Below are 19,661 nucleotides of genomic sequence, written 5' to 3' on the forward strand. Positions count from 1 at the left end.
GCTCTGAGTAAGGTCTAACAGAGGGATTGAACAGCCACAACCACAGCACCTGAAAATAGAGCTTTGTCTGGGAATAGACTGTTATTAGGTTGTCTAAACACAGGGTCAATAACACTGTTGTTGCACCTCCTAGACACTAAGGAATGGTGAGGGTGCTAGCTAATTGGGTGGTCAGGATTATTTTGACAAGCAGTGAATAGAAATCTAAATAATGAGGCAGAATTACACGGTACACACGTATGTGGTAGTTGTTGAATAAAAAAAGAAAAATCCTTGTAAATAGACATTTGCTTGAATGGGAAACATCCATCGCATGCTTGACTTTCACCTAAACAGCAATGATCCAAATATGCAGCAAACAAAAAAGTTTGTGTTTGTCCCTGCAAAAAATTCAAGACAATGAATACGCAGATTCAAGACTTTTTATTACTAAACTCTCTCTAAGGCAGCAGTTTGTGTCCACAGGTCGTTCTAACATCTCGCAGTGAATAAAATAAAACGGTACAAAAATCTGTTTTGTTGTGTGCTACAAATGTCATAGACAGCTCTTGGAAAAATAAAAGTTCACAGACAATAATAATAATAATAAGCATTATAAACATTCATTTTCCCCTTCAAGTATGCTACTATCCAAAGTGACTAGTGTAAAATTGGCAGAGGAAATAAAATATGTTCATGATTATTTACACATTACAGGTCCAATATGTGTGTAAGAGTGCGTGTATAAAGGACACAACTGGAAACAAGTTGGTTAGAAATGTTTCTGCTGTGTTTTTGGTGGCAACCGTACACACACTTGTACACACACACACACACACACACACACACACACACAGAGTTATGTGACTGACTGGCTTCAAAGTTTTCAAGCAGAGCAAAAGAAGTTAAGCATTTCAGTACAGCAAAAGAACATTTAAGACTTGAGTTGATCCAAACAGTGGCACAAACAGTCAGCATCCATATCTTCTGTTGAGGTTTACTAAAAGTCTTCTACCTGGAGCAGCAATAAAATGCCCTTACACCAGTTGTCTTGTTGCCTAAACATCTCTCATTCAGTATTAAAGGAAATAAAGGAAAATGGACAGATGTGGAAATGTCTTGAACAGTTAAGCATGAAAGGTCACTCTTCACCTTGGGAATACTAGCTTGAAGTAGTAAGACAAAAAACATCTCAACTTGAGCTCCACTTACAGGCTTTTTCCGAAGCTTTTAACCGCATCACATGGTCTTCACTCACTGTCTTGATTTTATCTGTATCACTCCGAAGACTTCTTGTCCGTGTTGGACTTGAAGTGATGCACTGGCTTAACTATGCAGATGAAGACCATGTGGGGGGGTGGGATTGTTTTGTCAAAGTCTGGAAAAATATGTTTTTTAGGGTTCCTCCAAATGAAAACCAAGTATGTTTACATGCACATTAATACTTCATAGCCGTTTGTAGATACAATATAGATACAATATCTTCTCAGCATATCTGACAATGAAACATTCAGACGCTTTAGTTGGGTTGTGCCACTATAAGCCAGAATACCAGAATAACTTCAACTTCCCATTTGAGTTATTGTTTGTGTGCACTCTGTATTCAAGATGACCGTATCTGTATAAAGAGATCTGGACGTGAGGAAGCAAAAAACAAACACCAAATCCAAAACATGATATGAGCTGGACTACAATGTGCTGTAAACACACTTGTTATGGACACTCCCTGGAAGATTTTTACAGGTAATAACACCTTGTGGACGACCACAGAACCAGCACAGTGTCATTTATCCTTCATATAAGAGGCACAGACAGGAACCCAGTCAGCTGAATGAGTCTTTGGTTTAACTGAAACAAGCAGATGATTTAGTTTGCTGCTACATAATCTTGGTGAAGCATCACTCTTGAATCGCAGGAGAAAGACAGTCACACAGTGCACCTCGGCTTCAATGCTACAACATCAACACACAGATTAAATATGCACACCTTCATTTTTAGTTCATTTAAACAACAGCGATCACTGACAGCGTTTTCATTAAACTGCCACAAGCCTATCCAAGTGAGGCGTACCTTATCGTACATACACACCCAGGTGTGTATTTTAAGTGTATATACACATCCGCACAAACAGACTTTTGCATTTTGATTCATGTCAAATATCTCTTTTCTTAATACAATGTGTAAGAGGGCAGCCGGTGCAGAGGAGATCACATACAGTATGTACAACAATATACATAAACACTCCAGCTGAAGCGATCGATAGCTTCAGAGACAAACTTATTTGGACAAGGACAAAAAGCTCTTCTGACATTTTTTTCCCTCCAGAGACACAAAACACACAAATGTGTCGACTACTTCATGATTTTAAAAAAGTTCTCACCTACATACATAGAAAAAAAATGAGATCACCATATTTCTTCTATAACAGCTGATCGTGGTCCTGATCTTTTTTTGCTGCAGGACCACTGCCCCCGTCACAGTACCACTGTTCTGTCAGGCACAGAGATTAAAGACCCAGCTAATGAATTGTCATCAGCAATCAATAAAACAAGCCGCCAATGAGACCTCAGGGTCTCAATTAAAACTGACATCTCAAAGATATACGGGTGTAGCTAAAATGAACTCATCCTGACGAGTCAGCAAAATGAGGTTCAGAGACACAAGCATTAAAAAACACGACTCATCAATCACATCAACTTTTCATTTCCTGACTTGAACTGGGGAATCCATACACTGCACACTCCTGGCCACATTTGTCCTATGAGTCTGTGGAAGACTCAGTGCATGTATATACTGTATGAGTGGTTAAGGGGGAAGAATGATTTAAAATGATTTAATGCACCAAAGGAGTAAAGATATTTCTGAATGAACCGTTTCAACACCGTTTCCCATTATTCACATTTAGGCCTTGGTTTCAGTGTTATCTGTATAATCACAGTTTACATTTGGGAATAACACCCTAGCTTTTATTCTACTGGACTGACCAGTGCAAAATCAGCAATCAGTTTCCTATTAGTATGATTATGGATTTATTTTTTTCAGTGCACATCAGCTCTATATAAAATTGTTTTGATTATTACTGATGTTCTCTAGATTTTCTCTTTTCTCTGCCGAAGCAGTTAAAGGTTAATTTTATCCTTAAAACAACACACAGCGTGAAGTGTCGTGGATTGTCCAGTACACTACAGTTCCACTAAAATTCCAACAGATGTTTCTCAGAAAAGGGTCTCTTAAAGAGAGCTGGAGAGAGACAAACTCAGTGAGGCCTTTATTTTTTTTTCGTCTATGGTGTCAACAGCAGCTCTACTGTTTTTGTTTGGAAAATACATCTTTTAACCTCTAAAGCAGTGGCTCTCAGAGTGGGGTATTTTGAAGTGTCAAAGTACACAGTAATAGAGCTCCTGCTAGGAAATGCAAGAAAATCCCTAAAGTAGACTAATCTCTCATAACTTCAAACTGTGCAGACATAATAAAGGCATCCCTGAGTCTGTCTCACTCTGCATGAGTTGGAAAAACAGTGGCTTTTGCCACAAGCTGAACTCTCCCTTAATTGAAACGAAGCATTATTACACAATAGCCGGGGGGGGTGGGGAAGGGGACTGTCTGTTTCTAATCTACTGACCAAAGTTAAGTTTCACAACCAGTGGCAACAGTAGAAGTGTATTCTACAATTCCAGCTGTCTGTAATAAGCATGGTTAAGAAGAAAACGAAAACAAAATTAAGTGATCCTTCACAATTTTGACAACCGAACAACCAAACAATACACATTTAGTCCATAAAAGTTCATTCATTAGTCTGGAATGGAGTATTTACACTGTGCAAATGAAACACAAAGTAGAGAGTGTTTACGTATTAAGACTTGGATCACTTCTGAGTTCCTGTTGAATCACTTCTTGTGGTTGCAGGTCCAGTACAAGCAGATGGTTAAGGCCAGGGCTCCATCACTTTCACTTTCATGCTTCACTAACCAGCCTGATTGGAGTCTCCTGAAAAGCACCGGACCGTTCTTCTTTCGCATTGTTCCTTTCAGACAACTCCCCTTCGGCTCTCGCGGCTAATGTCTTTGGATTGGTATTCAAACTTCATTTTAAACCTTTTCACTCACGTTACTTTGTTTCTTCAAAAGTTTCCTCTTTATACCCATCACCTCTTGAGTTAAGAAATGAAACTAAAATTTAAATAAAGAGAAACTGTGGCAGCTTAAAAACAAAAATGGGTTAGCAGTGTTTAAATAGAAATGTCATCTTTCTTGAATATTTTTCTTTCTGCATGGTTCCACTGAAGTGCTGGAAGTCTCTGCTCTCTGCATAGGCTTGCTGCAACTTTGTACAGATTTTTCCACTATCTTCCCTTATGAAGCCTTAAAAAACACTACATCCGCCCACACTAAACATACCATCAACATTACATTATCGCATGTAAGTGGCTCCTTGGAATGGGGTTGATTTGGGACCAACAACCATCCCATCATTCTTTTCCTTTTTGTTTTTGTAGTTGATCTGAGGGCAGCAGTCTGGAGTTTAGAAGAAGATGACATCCTCTTTATTGAGGTCTTCTGTGCTGATCTTGTAGGGTGGCGGCATGCTGTGGCTGTGGGTTAGCCCGTGAACATTTACCTGGACATGGGCCGGGGTGTTCGAACCGAGGCTCTGCGGCTGCAGATGGGACTGGAACTGGAGGGAGCCGGTGCTCTGCGAGTGGGGAGGGATGGTGAGAGGCTGCATGGATGACTGACGATGGGACTGTGCAGGAGGCACGGGGGGCTTCTGAACATTTGGAGGGTGAGAGGTGCTGATAGAGGAGGTGGACTGGGTGTCTGATCCAGTGTTGTCTGGAGGACTGAGTTGATCTGTCAGAGACAGACAATAAAGGCTATTAGAGAACAAAAGATTACAACACAAATAGCATGTAAACTAGCGGCAGATAATTCATTTGTACCTGTTTAATACAGCTGGGTTTACTCAGCCTAACTGTAATCTATCTCAGTTTTTTTTGGCAGTGGTAACTGGGAGGGCACGGGATTAAAGTGTTAACATGTCTGTGTCAACAGTACAGCCTGCCATTAATCACAACGCAGCATTGGAAATTGATAGGTGTTTACTCAGGGTGAGGCTGGGCATGAAGGTAAGCATTAGAGAGGAACGTGATCAGGCGGGGTCCGGTTTGCCCAGATGGAGAATGTGTATGTCTCATGTCTGTGTCTGTGAGAACCAAGTTTAATAATGCAGAAGGCAAACACAGATGAGAGGAGATTGTGTTTAGGTTTGTCCTTATGGAGCATAGGAGGAAGCCTGTGTGTGCGCGTGCGCACGCTCATGAACAGCTTGTGGTTATGAAGGTACCTGTGTGGTGATGCAGGGAATGAGGCTGAGGAGGGGCTGACAGCGGGAGATGCTGGTGGGGGCTGATGGAGCGCTTGGCTTTCAGGGCGTTGTCGTCTCGGGCAGACAGCTTCATTGGCAGCATCTGCTTCATATCCAGTGAGGCTGAGAGGGGGAGGAGGAGAGATCAAAAAAAATAAATAAACAGGAGACACACAGAGACAGAGGGTGATTTAATTGTAAAATTAGATTGCATTGGTAAACTAGAGCATCCTAGCCTCTCTCAGGCCACTATCTGATATATTGGAGGGCTGACCCAATTTAGACAACTAATGTGATCCTAATGAGCTACTTAAGTCATGCTGATCATGTCAGGCACAGATGGCGCATATATCAATGACAATGGGCAAGAAAAATCCATTTTAAAATAGAAAATTCTGCACTGTTATATATCATATGCAGGAGAAGGAGAAAACCTCAGTGCTACACGCAAAACACGTTTGAAAAAGAGTTTACTTTTATGATACTTTAATGTTAGTGTGAGTTGGCATCTGATGGAATAGAAGCAGCTGCTTTTTTAAAAGAAAACGTAGACATCAAATCACCCGTTGAGTGGTAGACTCGTAGAAACACCTTCTCTATTTACTGTCTCACTCTTTCCCTTTGTTTCCTGTGTCAGTATACATACTGAGGATGGTGCTACCCCCCATATCAACTATTGATGCACACTTTACGTGACATCTCAGTAGTATTTCCATGATACTGCCATACGCACACACTTATGCATGTAAAAAAAAAAAACCCCTCATCATTTGCAATTGAGAAAGACCGCACTCTAGTTGAAACGATAAGTTGATTAATCCATCAACAGAAAAATACTTTGCTTGAAGATTTTGAGTGAAAAGAGCATATCGCTAATAGGGTGCCCCTCAATGTAATGGCCAATTTTTTTTTCAGCATTTTCCAGGTCCCACACCCTCATTCTGTTCCTTTTATGATGCATAGTAACTGTGAGAAGTGTCATTCAGATATATTAATATTTACTGTTAGCTCAATGGGCTCAATGTTTTTATATTTACTTTCATTGCGATAAAATGTTCTTTAATTCAAAATTTCTCTACCAAAGTAAATTAAACCTTGAGTCATCATTTAACTGCTCTTTTTCATATTCTGATGTGTGTTATTATTTGGTTTAAAGATTATGTAATCAGAATAATATTTTTGGGTTAGCACTATTGCAGGCGTAGTCAGTAGTATAGTTAAGTTATAGTTGGGCTGAAGCCAATCCCAGCTGTCATTGGTGAACCCTGGACTGCCCGTTCATCACAGAGCTAACTCGTAGAGACAAACAAGTCATATACACGTTCACACCTAAGGGCAAAGAATCACCAATTAACCTATGCATGTCTTTGGACAGTGGGAGTAAGCAGGAGAACATGAAAAAAACCCACTCAGACACGGGGAGAACATGCAAACTCCACAAAGAAAGGCCGGGATCCACAGAACCTCTTGTGTGAGGTGACAGTGCTAACCACTGCATCACCATGTCGCATCTGTGTGTCATGTTACATTTACATTTATTCATTTAGCTGACGCTTTTATCCAAAGCGACTTACAATTGCTATACATGTCAGAGGTCGCACGCCTCTGGAGCAACTAGGGGTCAAGTGTCTTGCTCAGGGACACATGGTGGATGTCTCACAGTGGGAATCGAACCCAGGTCTCCCACACCAAAGGCAAACGCCATCACCACCCACCACATGTTAATCTTAATTATTCTAATTTTTAGCACCACCTACCAGTTATTTTCTGGTACAGTAAAGAAGGACACTTCAAGAGAGGTCACTTAACAAGAGCTTCTTCTGCAGCTGGCCCTTCTATTTGTTGGAGCGCAGTGCGGACGTACACACACTGTCACATATGGTAAATAGGCTGTATTTGTATAGCATCTTTCTAGTCTTTCCGACCACTCAAAGTGCTTTACACTACATCACATTCACCCACCTATGAGCAGAGACCCAAATGCTCATCAGAAACAGAAATTAACTCATTCACACACTGATGGCACAGCCACCAGGAGAAATTTCGGGTACCCAACCTTCCTTTAAGGGGACGACCGTTCTACCCTGAGTCAAAGCTGCCCACTTATCCCACTTCAGCACTTCCATAATTAAGGTCTATCTGAAAGTCTATCTGGTTTACATGCGCATGTGTTTCGTCCACTTCATAGAAATCTGCAGCTACTCTGTGAGCTGGAGAGCTAGCCTACAACAAAGCACATGTAGCTGTTTTTTAAGTTGCAATACATTCATTCTCTGGACACTTATGAATACTTAAGTGTTTATTATTAACTTATGAAGTAACTGTCAGCAGCTATGTGTCTTCTTTTTCAGGAGTTTTACATTATTCTAACTTGTGATATTAAAGTTAATATTACATGATAAAATTTGAATATTGGAAACCTTTGTCAGTGTTGACCTACCAGTAAAAATTATTAGAAAACATTCAAATTTTGTCAACTTAGTTTTTGTCACATTATTAACACATTTGGAGGGTGGGAAGATGAAAATTAGAAACTTTATTTTTTAGTGGCACTCTAATCGCTAAATAGGTATAAATAAGGATAAAATAACATAAAGCATTAAAAATAGAACATAAACTAGGTATAAAGATAAAATAAGGATGCAATAATATATACAAATCAATATCAATAAATAGGCAGAAGAAAATAGCAACAGACAGCAAATCGCAGTGTCAAAGTTTATAATTGCACCCATGCGATATGGACCAAAAAGTCATATCCCAGTACTTCCGGTATAAAACATATATCGGTATTTTCTGCTGGGGGGGGGGGGTTAGCGGATATGATTTTACTATTTGTAGTAACTTAGCTTGTTTCTTATTTCACCGTTTTAATTATAGTTCGTGGTGAGGGAGAGAGAGAGAGGAGATAACACAGACAGGACTTTACGGAAACATATTAATTAACTCAACAGCTATATCGGTATAAAGGGTATTGTCTATTTTTATATCTCTTTTGAAATTATAATCGGTATACCTCGTTATACCGATATACCGCCAGCTGTAGATATGATATTACACTATGTTTTTATCACCCTATTCACTATGAATACTGAATGCAGGATGTGAGAGCAGTGTACTGTTAAGATTGCACATTATACTTTGAGGTTTAACACAGCATAATGTGTGGATTTGTTGATTTTCCTAGTCCTACATTGCAGTAAATTAGGTTTTAGACTGCTGATGTTGTCATCTTTAGGTGCTGAAAAAAAAGTGTAATGCTTTAGACACCAAATGATTACTTGAAAGAATAATCAGCAGATTAATCGAAAATGAAAGTACTTGTTAGTTGCAGCCCTAGAATGCACACCTTTGAATACATATATTACTGTTTATGATGCAGACTCCACATAGTGAAGTGAGTGCACTTTAATTAATTTGAGTTGATTCTTATCATCAGGAAATGTTTATACATGGAGACAGAGAGTGTGACCCAAAACAAGTATGGACATGGATATGAAGGCAGCCACTCAAATCACGTCACACCTCATATTTGGTACCTTGTTAAAGAGCAAGTCAAAATCCACAAGCACGTCAGGGTTCAGTGTTTTGCTTAGACCTTGTGACAGACTTAAGTGGATTCGACCTGTGACCACTTGGTATCCAGATAGTCTCTCTAACCGCTGAGCCACCATGACCCATGCAGATTATGTGAAACTCAATATTTGAGGTCTAACTCCTTACCAGTGCTGTCAGCGCGATGTGAGGCTTTGCCAACCTTGCCTCCTTTCCCTTTGCCACTGCTGAAGGCGGCCAGCTTGGTGGGGATCTGTTGCTGCACCCCCACCGGTTTGTGCAGCTGGTTGGTGGTGCTGAAGAGATGAAGCGGCACCTCAGTCTTCAGCGGTAGGGTGGAAGAGCTCCCCTCCCTTCGCAACATCATTTCAGTGCGCTCGGGATAGTCGGCCGGTGCAACAGACAGGCTGGAGCGCACAAGGGGCTTCTGAGGCAGGGGCAGGTCAGGGACGCCAGTGGAGGTGGCAAGGCCAGAGGACATGAGGAGATCCCCGTTCAGGCTGCCAGAGAGAGGAGCCACCTGGAGGAGAAGACGACTGTGCGTTATTTGCTGGACGGTGACTGAAGTCTTCTTCAGTTGTTGAAAACATCATCATATAAGACTTCAAAATCAGTATTCAAGATCACAAAGTACGGCTACCCAACTCTGCACTCTAATTATCCATATTAGTGGTCAGATTCAGTTTGGAATCTGACTTGTGGAACTTGTCGTGTTTGCGCGCGCGTGCACGCACACACAGCGGGCACAATTGAGAAGAAAAAAAAAAGCTGCGTACAGAACACACACACACACACACACACACACACACACACACACACACACACACACACACACACACACACTAAATCTTGCCATTACAGACAGACAATCTGTTGAGGAGAAGGGTATTTATGGTCTAAAGAGGGAATCAGCAACACATGGGACTCTTTGTGCTGAGCACACAGTTTGGTAAATTTGGTAACAGGCTTTTGATGTGTTCCAAAAGGCTCAAGGACAATGCGCGCGCACACACACATAAAATGAGAAACATAAAACCCTTAATAGTCCCTGTGCACATAAAAGGCGTGTCTAACAAAACAGACAGGGCTGTTAGACAAGCAAGAAGAACAAGAAAATGGCTCTCATGACATCAGTGGATAAAAGACACTGGCTGCATTGTCCAATTAATTTCTGGGCTGAAGGAAATATGATTCACACACTGAGTCAACATTATCGTCCAATCTGCATTCAATGAGGCTGACCGGGAGGATTTCTGCAACAATGGTGTGGTGTAGTGTTTGTGTGCATTAGTAATCCCACAACTGCTATAAAAAGCATCACAGTGCTTTATAGTAAGACATACAAGACAAGTTTAAGCCCTACATTGTGGCCCACTGTGTTGCAGAAGGGTATTTATCACACGTTAAATGAAAAAGCCACAACATAAAATATAATCAGAATCAGCTTTGCATCTACATAAAGCAACATAAGAGTATTGATGCTTTGGCTGTTTCAAGCCTAGAGACTGATCTTAAAGGAGACTTGTTATACTTTTCCACATTTTATGACTTATCTACAATGTTAAAATGTTGGATGTTCATGTTAAACATGGACAAAGCTTCAAAAAATGAGGTTAAAACATTTATGAGAAATCACTGTGAGCAAAAACGTCAGGTTTCCTCCTGTTCTGAATGCCCTGTTTTGAACTGCTTTTTCTACCAACAGCTCCTTTCTACTTAATACCTAGCCAGACTGAGCTGGTGTTCCATATATGGTCATGTGCTCCCACACTAATGGCATGGCAACGCTCAGTCTGCCTGTTCTTCCCAGCAACAACAACAGCCTGGTAACATGCTTCAGGTCTTGGCCAATCAGAAGACAGTGGGCTTTGTGAGGGGAGGCCTTAAAGTGACAGGAGCATCTACAGCTTGTTCAGACAGAGGCTGAAATTAAGGCCTACATGAAGAATCAGTATAAGAAAAAAAAATTTTTTTTGAACTTTGAATCATGCAAAGCTGCTATACAGGAGTCACAGAACCACAATATAGTACTGGAAAAACATTATAATAGGTCTGCTTTAATTGACAGGAAATCCTCCTTACGCCCAAAGATGGATTGCTGAAAATGTCTTAGTCGTACAGATAGAAAAAGAAATAAATGTGGATTATAAGGCAGCTTTTTGTTTACATACATGCTGCTGTTTAAGAGCAATGACTCCACTATCTATACAATGATTCAGAGTCAGGTCTGAAAAGGGGTTTTAAGCTTTTTTGAAAAGACCAAATATTTGCTATATTAAAACTCAGCAATAGCTAAATATTTAAAATAAAAAATTTATTAGACCAGTTTCACAAATAGGAACATTTCAAAAAGATGTTCCTCATTTCTTTGAATTTGAATCCTAGCAGCACTGAAAAGCCTCCACGTGTATCCACAAAAAATACACGAGGATGAATAATAATAAATACGTTCATTATGAGAATCAGATATAGATGGTGCATAGCAGGTAACTCAAGTAAAAGATTTCCAATAAACAACTAGTGGTTATTATTGGGAAATGACTGTACTGACTGGTAAAACTACATTTAATCAATTAGTATGTCACGTTGATTGGTTAAATGGGAAGTAGGCTGTACTTGTATAGCACCTTCCTAGTCTTCCCGACCACTCAAATTGCTTTAACACTACGTCAGATTCACTCCATTCACACACCGATGGAACAGCCATCGGGAGCAATATGGGGTTGACACAACTTGCCTATATCCAATATTTTAAAAAAGGCAGTAAGCTTAAACCTTACTTTTAACTGTAGTGTGTCTTTAACTTAAACTGTTTGGTATGCAGCCCACATGCTACATGATTGATGATGATGCAGAATACTTCCTGAACACGATGGCTGTGTTTTACAAGGCATGAAGGGCAGACTCACGGCTGTGTGTGTGTGTGTGTGTGTGTGTGTGTGTGTGTGTGTGTGTGTGTGTGTGTGTGTGTAGAAACTGTAGCTTCCCCCAGTTATAACAGCAGAGCATTGCGGGACGGCCCGAGGCAGAGAGGGGCCCTGCAGTGGGGAAAGTCTCCATACCTCCTTCCCTAAATGCCCCTTTCTTCACCCTTCATAATTCTTCCTCTTTCAGCACTCACTCATCTTCACACAAAGATGTTCCATTGTTCTGACAATAAGGTGATCGGTTTTAAGCGGTACAAACAGCAGGTTTCCAGGGCAGTAAACCGTGCGGAAGCTGCAGAGCACAAACAGCCCTGACTGACTGCACATAAACAATTAGCACTGGCTGCCTTCCAGAGGCTTCTGTTAATGACAGACTTGGACTAGCTAATTATACAGCCAGGTTCATCTCATCCTCAAAACTGCCTGGATACTCCCATATCATACATATCTTCACTAACATGGCACAATGTGTTGCCTTGTACACAACGGACACCAGTGGGAAGGAGATACTGGTCGTTGAATCTTACCTGGACTAGATGATGTGTGGAACAGTAACATGTGAAATATTGAGTTTCTATGGGCCACGTGTAGCTCTGATCCGTGGTGAATTCACGAGATTAGCAAACACTGCATGCTTAAACCAGTCTAATCCAAAATCAAATTGTGTCTAAGTAATTCATACAGTTTATAAATGTGATGATCACGCAGAGTAAATACTATTATATATATATTTTTTTAATAGAGTTTGGTGATGAGAAATGACTCAGCTGTCTGCACAATGAAAGTGTCAAATAAAATAATAAAGTGTCAAATCTTCCAGGGCTAAACATCACATTAGAGAAGAAACAATTGGTCAATTGACAACTGTTTTAATAATTAATCTCCACGAATAAATCAAAAACTTCAATCATTCTGATTCAATCTTTTCTGATGTGAAGATAATTTGCCTTTATCTGTTGGATATCACTGTGAATGGAATATCTTTAGGTTTTGAATTGTTGGATAAAACAAGACATCTGAAGTCACATGGACTCTGGGGAGCTGTGACAGACATTTTTCACTGTTTCTGACCTTTTATAGACTTAGAGATGCAAAGATTAATGGAGTAGCCTTTTGACCGATAATTAATCAGCAACTTTAATAATGTCAATAATCATTTTCCAAGCAGAAATACCAAAAATTGGTTGGTTTCAGATTCCTAAAATGTAAGAATTCGCTGCTTTTTGCTGCTTTAAATAGTTGATCTGCAGATCAATCGACAATGAAAACAACAGTAAGTTCAAGCCCTAAATCACATCACCCACATTTCAAGAATCAAAACAAGCACAGAAATGCAACTACTTTTTTCTTTCATAGAACTATAAATTACTTGGTAATATTTGATTTGAAGGAAGCTACAGAATAGCACTGCTCACAGTGTGCAGCAAACAGGTGGAATAGCTTCAGTGACAGATGGCGTAGAATATTTGCCCTCGAGCTCGGTGTTCTGTCTTAGCTTCGCAAAGCAAATACTGCCTGCTGATTATAGAAGAAGCGAGTCACAGGCATCTAGGTGTGTGAACATGGTGAGGGTGTTTATGGGTAAAGAGTTACTCACCGGGGGGTTTACAGACTTACCCATGTTTTAGCAATGTTTTCTGTGATGTTTCTGTAGTTACTCAATTCAGGCGGCAATTCAGGTTTACAGTTTTCTGCTCTTTTGCAAAAAGCAGTTAAATTGACAATTCGCCTAAAGACATGTCAAAAAAATTCTGAATGAAAAGCAATGGTTATTAATTGATGCATTTCCCCCTCAACACTTTCCCAGAAGTTCAGGGATTTAACCTTTGATCTCTTAGTCATGAGCCCGGCTGCTACACTGCAAAAACTGAGCTCTCAAATACAAGGGGAAAAAAGCAATAAAATGGGGGAAATATTACTTAAAATGAGCAAAATTAATTGCCAACAGAACAAGAATATTTCACTTGCTACTTAAGGACAAAAAAACTTGAAACAAGTGAAATTCTCTAACATAAAAGCCGCCTGGTAAGAAGGAATATCGACAAAAAAACAAGCATATTTTGCCTTCAATTAAGATAATTAATCTCACTTAGATTTTAGTTTTTGCAGTTTACCCTTTAGGTTTCTTTCCATCATATACAGTTTGTTTTATTCTTTTTTTCTGTTGACTGTTCTCTGGCAGTATTGTGCAGGCTATTTCTCTTGACTGTTTACAGTCAATCAAATCCCCAAAACTCCAGCTGTAACCTTTGTAATGAACACGCTTTATGACTAGTATGCATATACACAACGACTGAGCAGTCATACCCAAGGCTCCGTCCTGGTGCAGAGCCATTTAAAAGCCTGAGCCCGATGCGTTCCTTCTCCAGGGGCCAACTGTGATCAGATGAGATAGCACATGAAAGAGAAGCTCCTCTGAAGCCACAACTAGCACCGTTCATGCGTAAACACTCACAAAAAAACATGCAGAGGTATGTCTTTCTTTTTAATGGAGCTAATCATAGCTTTATGGGTTTGCTGATGAGTCTTAATGTTGGATGGTGGTGATTAAATGTCTGTTGATATCGGGCTCAGAGCCTGGAACAGATCCTGAGGTCCCAGCTGATGAAAAGACCATTTGATGTGTTTGACTCAGAGGGGGAACAAACCACTTCCAAATCTCCCATAACCGCAGCCAAGAAAGCCTCATAGCAGAGCCAACAGTATAGGACTGCAACTCATACATCTGCATGTGTACAAAACACACAACATGCTACTTAGCTGGTCTAAAACAAATATTATGGGCCTGATTTAATGGGGTACTGAGAACTGAGAGGGTCAAGATCTTACCTACTTCAGATCTTATCTTGCAGACCATGTAACAAAAAAACAGCAAACTTATTCGCCATCGCCGTTTCAGTGACGCCTCTGTAATTACTGGAGTCCCTGCATTACTCATCACAGCAGATTACTTCTATTCAGCCAGAGGCTCCTTTGCATAACAAGACCAGGGGCTGTGATTCTCCAAGAGTCCCTGTGAAGTGTTCTAGGTACAACTCACAAAGGCCTGCCTTCTTCAGCCAGTAACAAGATGATAAACGCAATAACTCATGTCAGCTGGTAGTGTTTGTGGACATCTTGATTCCAGTTAATGCATGTCACTGAAAGGTCTTGTTACCACGAAAACTTTGGGATGGTAGATAATAAGCCAGATGCCAGAAAATGTTATGAGTATAGCGGTAGTAGGCTTATAAGAATAAAAATGTAGCACTGTAGCTTTTTTGGAGGGCTGGCAAGTCGGGACTTGAATGGATGGCACTGTGTCTCCCGTCAGTTACTCAGCTTGGTATGCAGGATGAAGAGGCTCTGGCCAATCAGACATAACTGTCAGGCGTCAAACAGGTAGGAATGTCAGACAGCATAGAGGGAGTAATTACATAACTGGAGACAGCATCAATAAGAAAAACACATTTGTAATTGGAGCATGTATCAGTACTGCACTGGTAGCCGATTGGTTTAACTTTTTGGAAAAGAGCAATCTGGTTTGTACACATGGGACACAAGACACTGACTCATCAAGCTGAAGCGTTTCTTTCTTATACATGGGAGCATTAGTCAGCGTGAACAATCCTGTCACACCCGTTTTACAAGGCTTCCCTCCTGATGATAGAATCATGTGTGTGACTCAGGTAGTGCTCCTTGGATGGTGGATGGTGGAAGAGTCAAGTGTTAACAGAAACAATCCAGACTTGACAACAGGTGACAACCCACCTGATGAGGGTACTGTTCTAGTAGAGAAGAACACTTTAAGGTTTGTGGGTGGGTGATTTGATTACATCTACCATAAGATGATATCAAATTGTCAACTAGGCATAGGTGATTTGGCAATAAAATATTATCACAATTTTGCAGGGTGGTTTTGCAGTAATGACATTTATGACAACATGATAAAATGCAAAAAAAATGTTTTATTAATTGTTGCATAGATAAAGTCTGTGTGGTTGTTTTGACTTCAAATAAGCTGGTGCACTCTCCTCATGTGATTTTTAGCTTTTTTTTTTTGGAATCAACTTGATGAAATAAGTTTGCTTTGCATGTCCTTAAACTGGATTTTTATGGGGGGGTTTTCATCAATGTAATAAAGTATTGACTTTTGTCAGGTCTTTAATTTTCTGTATTAACCAGAAACTTAAATTACTGGTGTTAGTCAATCCCAATTTCTTTTTGCTGATTTTCCAGAAATTGTTTTCCGATGATTTACTGTTAGAATTTACTGTTAAAATTACATAAACTGTGATAGAGATTTTAATCCATGTCGCCCACCTGAAGTAAGGACACCAAAACTGTCACGTTAGTCTGTATCATCTTGATGCGATAAGAGTTTAAGTCTGTATCAAGATGAAACTTCCCATGCTACAGTTACCCTGTTCTCAGCTTGTCACAGAGAATATCAATCAACCAAACTGGGCCTTTGAACACAATAAAGGTTGACATTAAGTAACTTTAGTGTAGCTCCCTCACAGATCTGTTAGCACCGGGAATGAAATTACAGTCAGTGGATCTTGCTCAAAGCTCCTCTCCCATGAAACTCACAAACAATGGCCCACATTGTCTGCAAGGAGAGAATGAGGGATACAGGTAAGAAACACAGGGAGGAGAGGACAGAAAAAGAGGTAAAGAGAAAGACTGCTCCCTGCGTAGGTGGATTCCTGAGTTGGCTAGTTAGATATGTATTTATGTCTGTTTACCATTACAGCATCTATGAAACAGGATGTGGGAGCTGAAACCGATGCTTCTTTTCTACCAATAATAAAGTTCCTTCAGTTCCTTGATCCATGTATTTGGCTCTTCAGTGTTTCAGATTCTTAAGTATCTTAGAAGGGGAAAAAAAGAGTCATGGTAGGGACAGGTTTGGAAAATTGGTGCAACAAAAAGCATGAGAGACGGGAAAGTGAGTAAGCATCACCAACAACATTTTTTAGGAATGCACTGAAATGAAAATTCTTGGCCAAAGCCGAATATAATGAAAAGATTTGCAGAATACCGAACACCAAACAAGTACATTCACATTTTTGGCAATTTTTTTTACCATTGCATAAATAGTCAAAATGTGCTTTTTACTTACTGTTTCCCACAGGATTTGGAGAGACTATAGTGGGTGGGTCTGAGGCCCAAGAAGGTCCGGTAAAGTAAATTACATGTGTCCATTTACTTTTAATGTACACATGTAAAATGTTTTATACTTTCTGTGAATATAATCCAATTAATCTCATTTCCATACTGTATAGACCCCTTATTTTGAAAACTGGACATTGTCACATGTGTATCCTTGCGCCAAATTCATCAAGTCTGACCCAATTTGTTAAATAATGTTGTATGTGGTTCTCGTATCATATATATCGTGTCAGCTCGCTCTGGTCACCATAAAGGCTCGAATACGTGTGCACTCCAAATTTAGGTGTGGCAAGCGTCTCAGAAACGGGTGACAGAAACACTCAAAGCGGGTCAGACCGTTTGTTGCCTTCTAAGAAGTCAGCCACAGATGGAGTGGATGTGCTAGGAGACAATTCAGCAGAACAGTGTCTGCAAACGGTGATTTTTGCGTCTTTCTCAGACACTTCCACACTGCCGACATGTTAACGTAATTGTTTGGTAAAATTTGTTCAGTATTTTAACTACTTAGGCCGAATGCCGAAAGTTCTTTTTTGCCATTTTCGGCCGATTAATTTCGGTGGACCGAACATTCGGTGCATCCCTAACATTTTTCCTGGTAATAACTCTTCACCTCACTGACACCCAGCACCTCACCCATGTCCTCCTTTGCCACTTTTACACACACGTGTATATTGCTATTTGTGTCGGAGGTTGAATGCCTCTGGAGCAACTAAGGGTTAAGTGTCTTGCTCAGCGCTCACACTGGTGTCTCACAGTGGATTCGAACCCGGGTCTCTCACATCAAAGGCATGTGACTGTATGCAATGACAAATGTGTGAACACATCCGTGTATGCAGACACGCCAAGGTAGTATAAAGAGAACAGCGTTCGCGGCTGTTCTAAGAGTCCACATCCATTTTTGGACTACATCCATATTGTCTCTGCAAGAAGACAATATTTAATTTAGAAATTCCTCACCTCAATAGTCTTCCGTTTGATCTTCTTCTGGTGTTCCAGGCGTTCCTTTTCTTTCTCCACAGCTCTGGTGGACTCTCTCAGCCTCTCCAGGTCCTGCTGGTACGTCTCCCTCTGACTCTCCAGCTCCTTCCTCTCTTCTGCCAGTTGCTCCTGCATCAAAAGAATGAGCATTGTTTCAAGTTGCAAAGTATGTGTGCAATATTGACATTTTTAAAATATATCCTATATGGGTTTTTTTGTCTTTGTTTAAACCACACTGAACTGAGACATGGACTTGGAAAGAACTACAAAAAGTTTCTAAAACAATTAGATTGTACAGGTCATACCAACTGGTAGACTTTGGGAACAGTTTATTTTTGAGCTGCAAGGTCATGATATTCTGCCTTTCGCACATATCTTTTGCCATTAAAATCTGTTCCACAGCCCTCAGGTAGGACAAAGCACTTCACCTCCAGCCGTCTGCACTCCTCCTCCCTCTGTCGGAGCCTGGCCTCAGTAGCCTCGACTTGCTGGCGGTGCCTCTCCCGCTCCCTCTCCCAGCGCTGCTGCTCCTGCCGGTGCTGAGACTGCAGCTTGTGGAAGCTGGCCAGCTCTTCTCTCTGCAGGGCCAGAGTGCGCTGTTTCTCCTGCTCCAGGAGCACGTTCCCTCTGTGGCGGCCGGGCAGGGAGGCCCGCTCTGTCAATGAGGCCCGTTGGAGCTCAATCTGACTGTCCTGCTGTGATATGATGGCCTGAAGATGGAGACAGGAGAAAAATAACAGAAGGTCATTAGGTAACATATTTGAATTTTGTGACAATGTTTATTTACTATTACAGTGAAACACATTTCTTCTAAAAGTTATCAAGTTTAAGTGAGCAAACACAAACATTAAATAAATTAAACAATTAATCTGCAAACATACAGAAAATGCACCATATTTCAATCACTGACCGCATTTCTTACCATTTTCATAAACACTGGATGGGATAGTATTACCTGCAGACTATAGAGCCTTTGGGAGAGCATCAGCACTCTGTCAAAGAACTAGGATAGAGACAACAGCAAAGTTATTATAATGAAATAAACACCCAACAACACCAAAACAGTACAACATTTCATTGGATTGACAAACTTCTCTAGGGTACATCTTTTCAGTTCAGCGGGCATGGCTATGAATTTCAAACCCAGCAGTGTTGTGTAGCACAAGGTGAAAGATGAGAGAAGGAGAGTTTACCTCAGCCTCGGGGAAGGAGCCAGACCAGATGTGGTTCCATCTGGCAGGAGAGCAGCAGCTCTCATCAACCTGAGCAACAACGGTCGGACACACAGCACGTCATATTAATAAAATAATGTCACAAACACACTGCGAGTGCTGTTCAGTACTGCTATACAATTTATGCAATACAATATAGATGCTGTGAAAACAATTGGTATTTGTTGTAGTAGTATGCGATTTAAAACAAAAAAAATTCTATGATACATAATTCAGAATTAACAGACACTATGCACGAATGATGCATTCATCATTTATGTCCATCCTACACACTAACATCCAAAAGAGATTCCACTGAGCTGCTGTTATTAGCCATAGTGGTGAAAAATATCAAGCTTTTACCATTCTGTATGGTAAGAAACCTGTTTTTACTGCCGTGATATGAGAGCTGAGCAGCATTAGAGATGGAGTATTACAAACAGGCAATACAAACACAGTTTAGCATAGTAAAGACATACAAAATGTGTAATAT

General features: G+C 40.5%; 1 protein-coding gene across 1 annotated transcript in view; it reads right to left on the reverse strand.

The window, feature by feature from the left end:
* Nucleotides 1-408: 408 nt before the first annotated feature.
* The window catches only part of arhgef18b (rho/rac guanine nucleotide exchange factor (GEF) 18b), a 47,105-nt gene continuing 27,852 nt past the window's right edge, over nucleotides 409-19,661 (reverse strand). The window contains exons 25-31 of the mRNA XM_046049504.1: nucleotides 19,151-19,219; nucleotides 18,913-18,960; nucleotides 18,386-18,667; nucleotides 17,937-18,086; nucleotides 9,067-9,418; nucleotides 5,323-5,466; nucleotides 409-4,829 (exon numbers count right to left, since the gene is read on the reverse strand). Of these exons, the coding sequence (XP_045905460.1) occupies nucleotides 4,501-4,829; nucleotides 5,323-5,466; nucleotides 9,067-9,418; nucleotides 17,937-18,086; nucleotides 18,386-18,667; nucleotides 18,913-18,960; nucleotides 19,151-19,219 (1,374 nt within the window). The 3' untranslated portion in view covers nucleotides 409-4,500. The remainder of the gene's footprint in view (nucleotides 4,830-5,322; nucleotides 5,467-9,066; nucleotides 9,419-17,936; nucleotides 18,087-18,385; nucleotides 18,668-18,912; nucleotides 18,961-19,150; nucleotides 19,220-19,661) is intronic.

Source organism: Micropterus dolomieu, linkage group LG05, assembly GCF_021292245.1.
Source record: "Micropterus dolomieu isolate WLL.071019.BEF.003 ecotype Adirondacks linkage group LG05, ASM2129224v1, whole genome shotgun sequence".
Taxonomy (NCBI): domain Eukaryota; kingdom Metazoa; phylum Chordata; class Actinopteri; order Centrarchiformes; family Centrarchidae; genus Micropterus; species Micropterus dolomieu.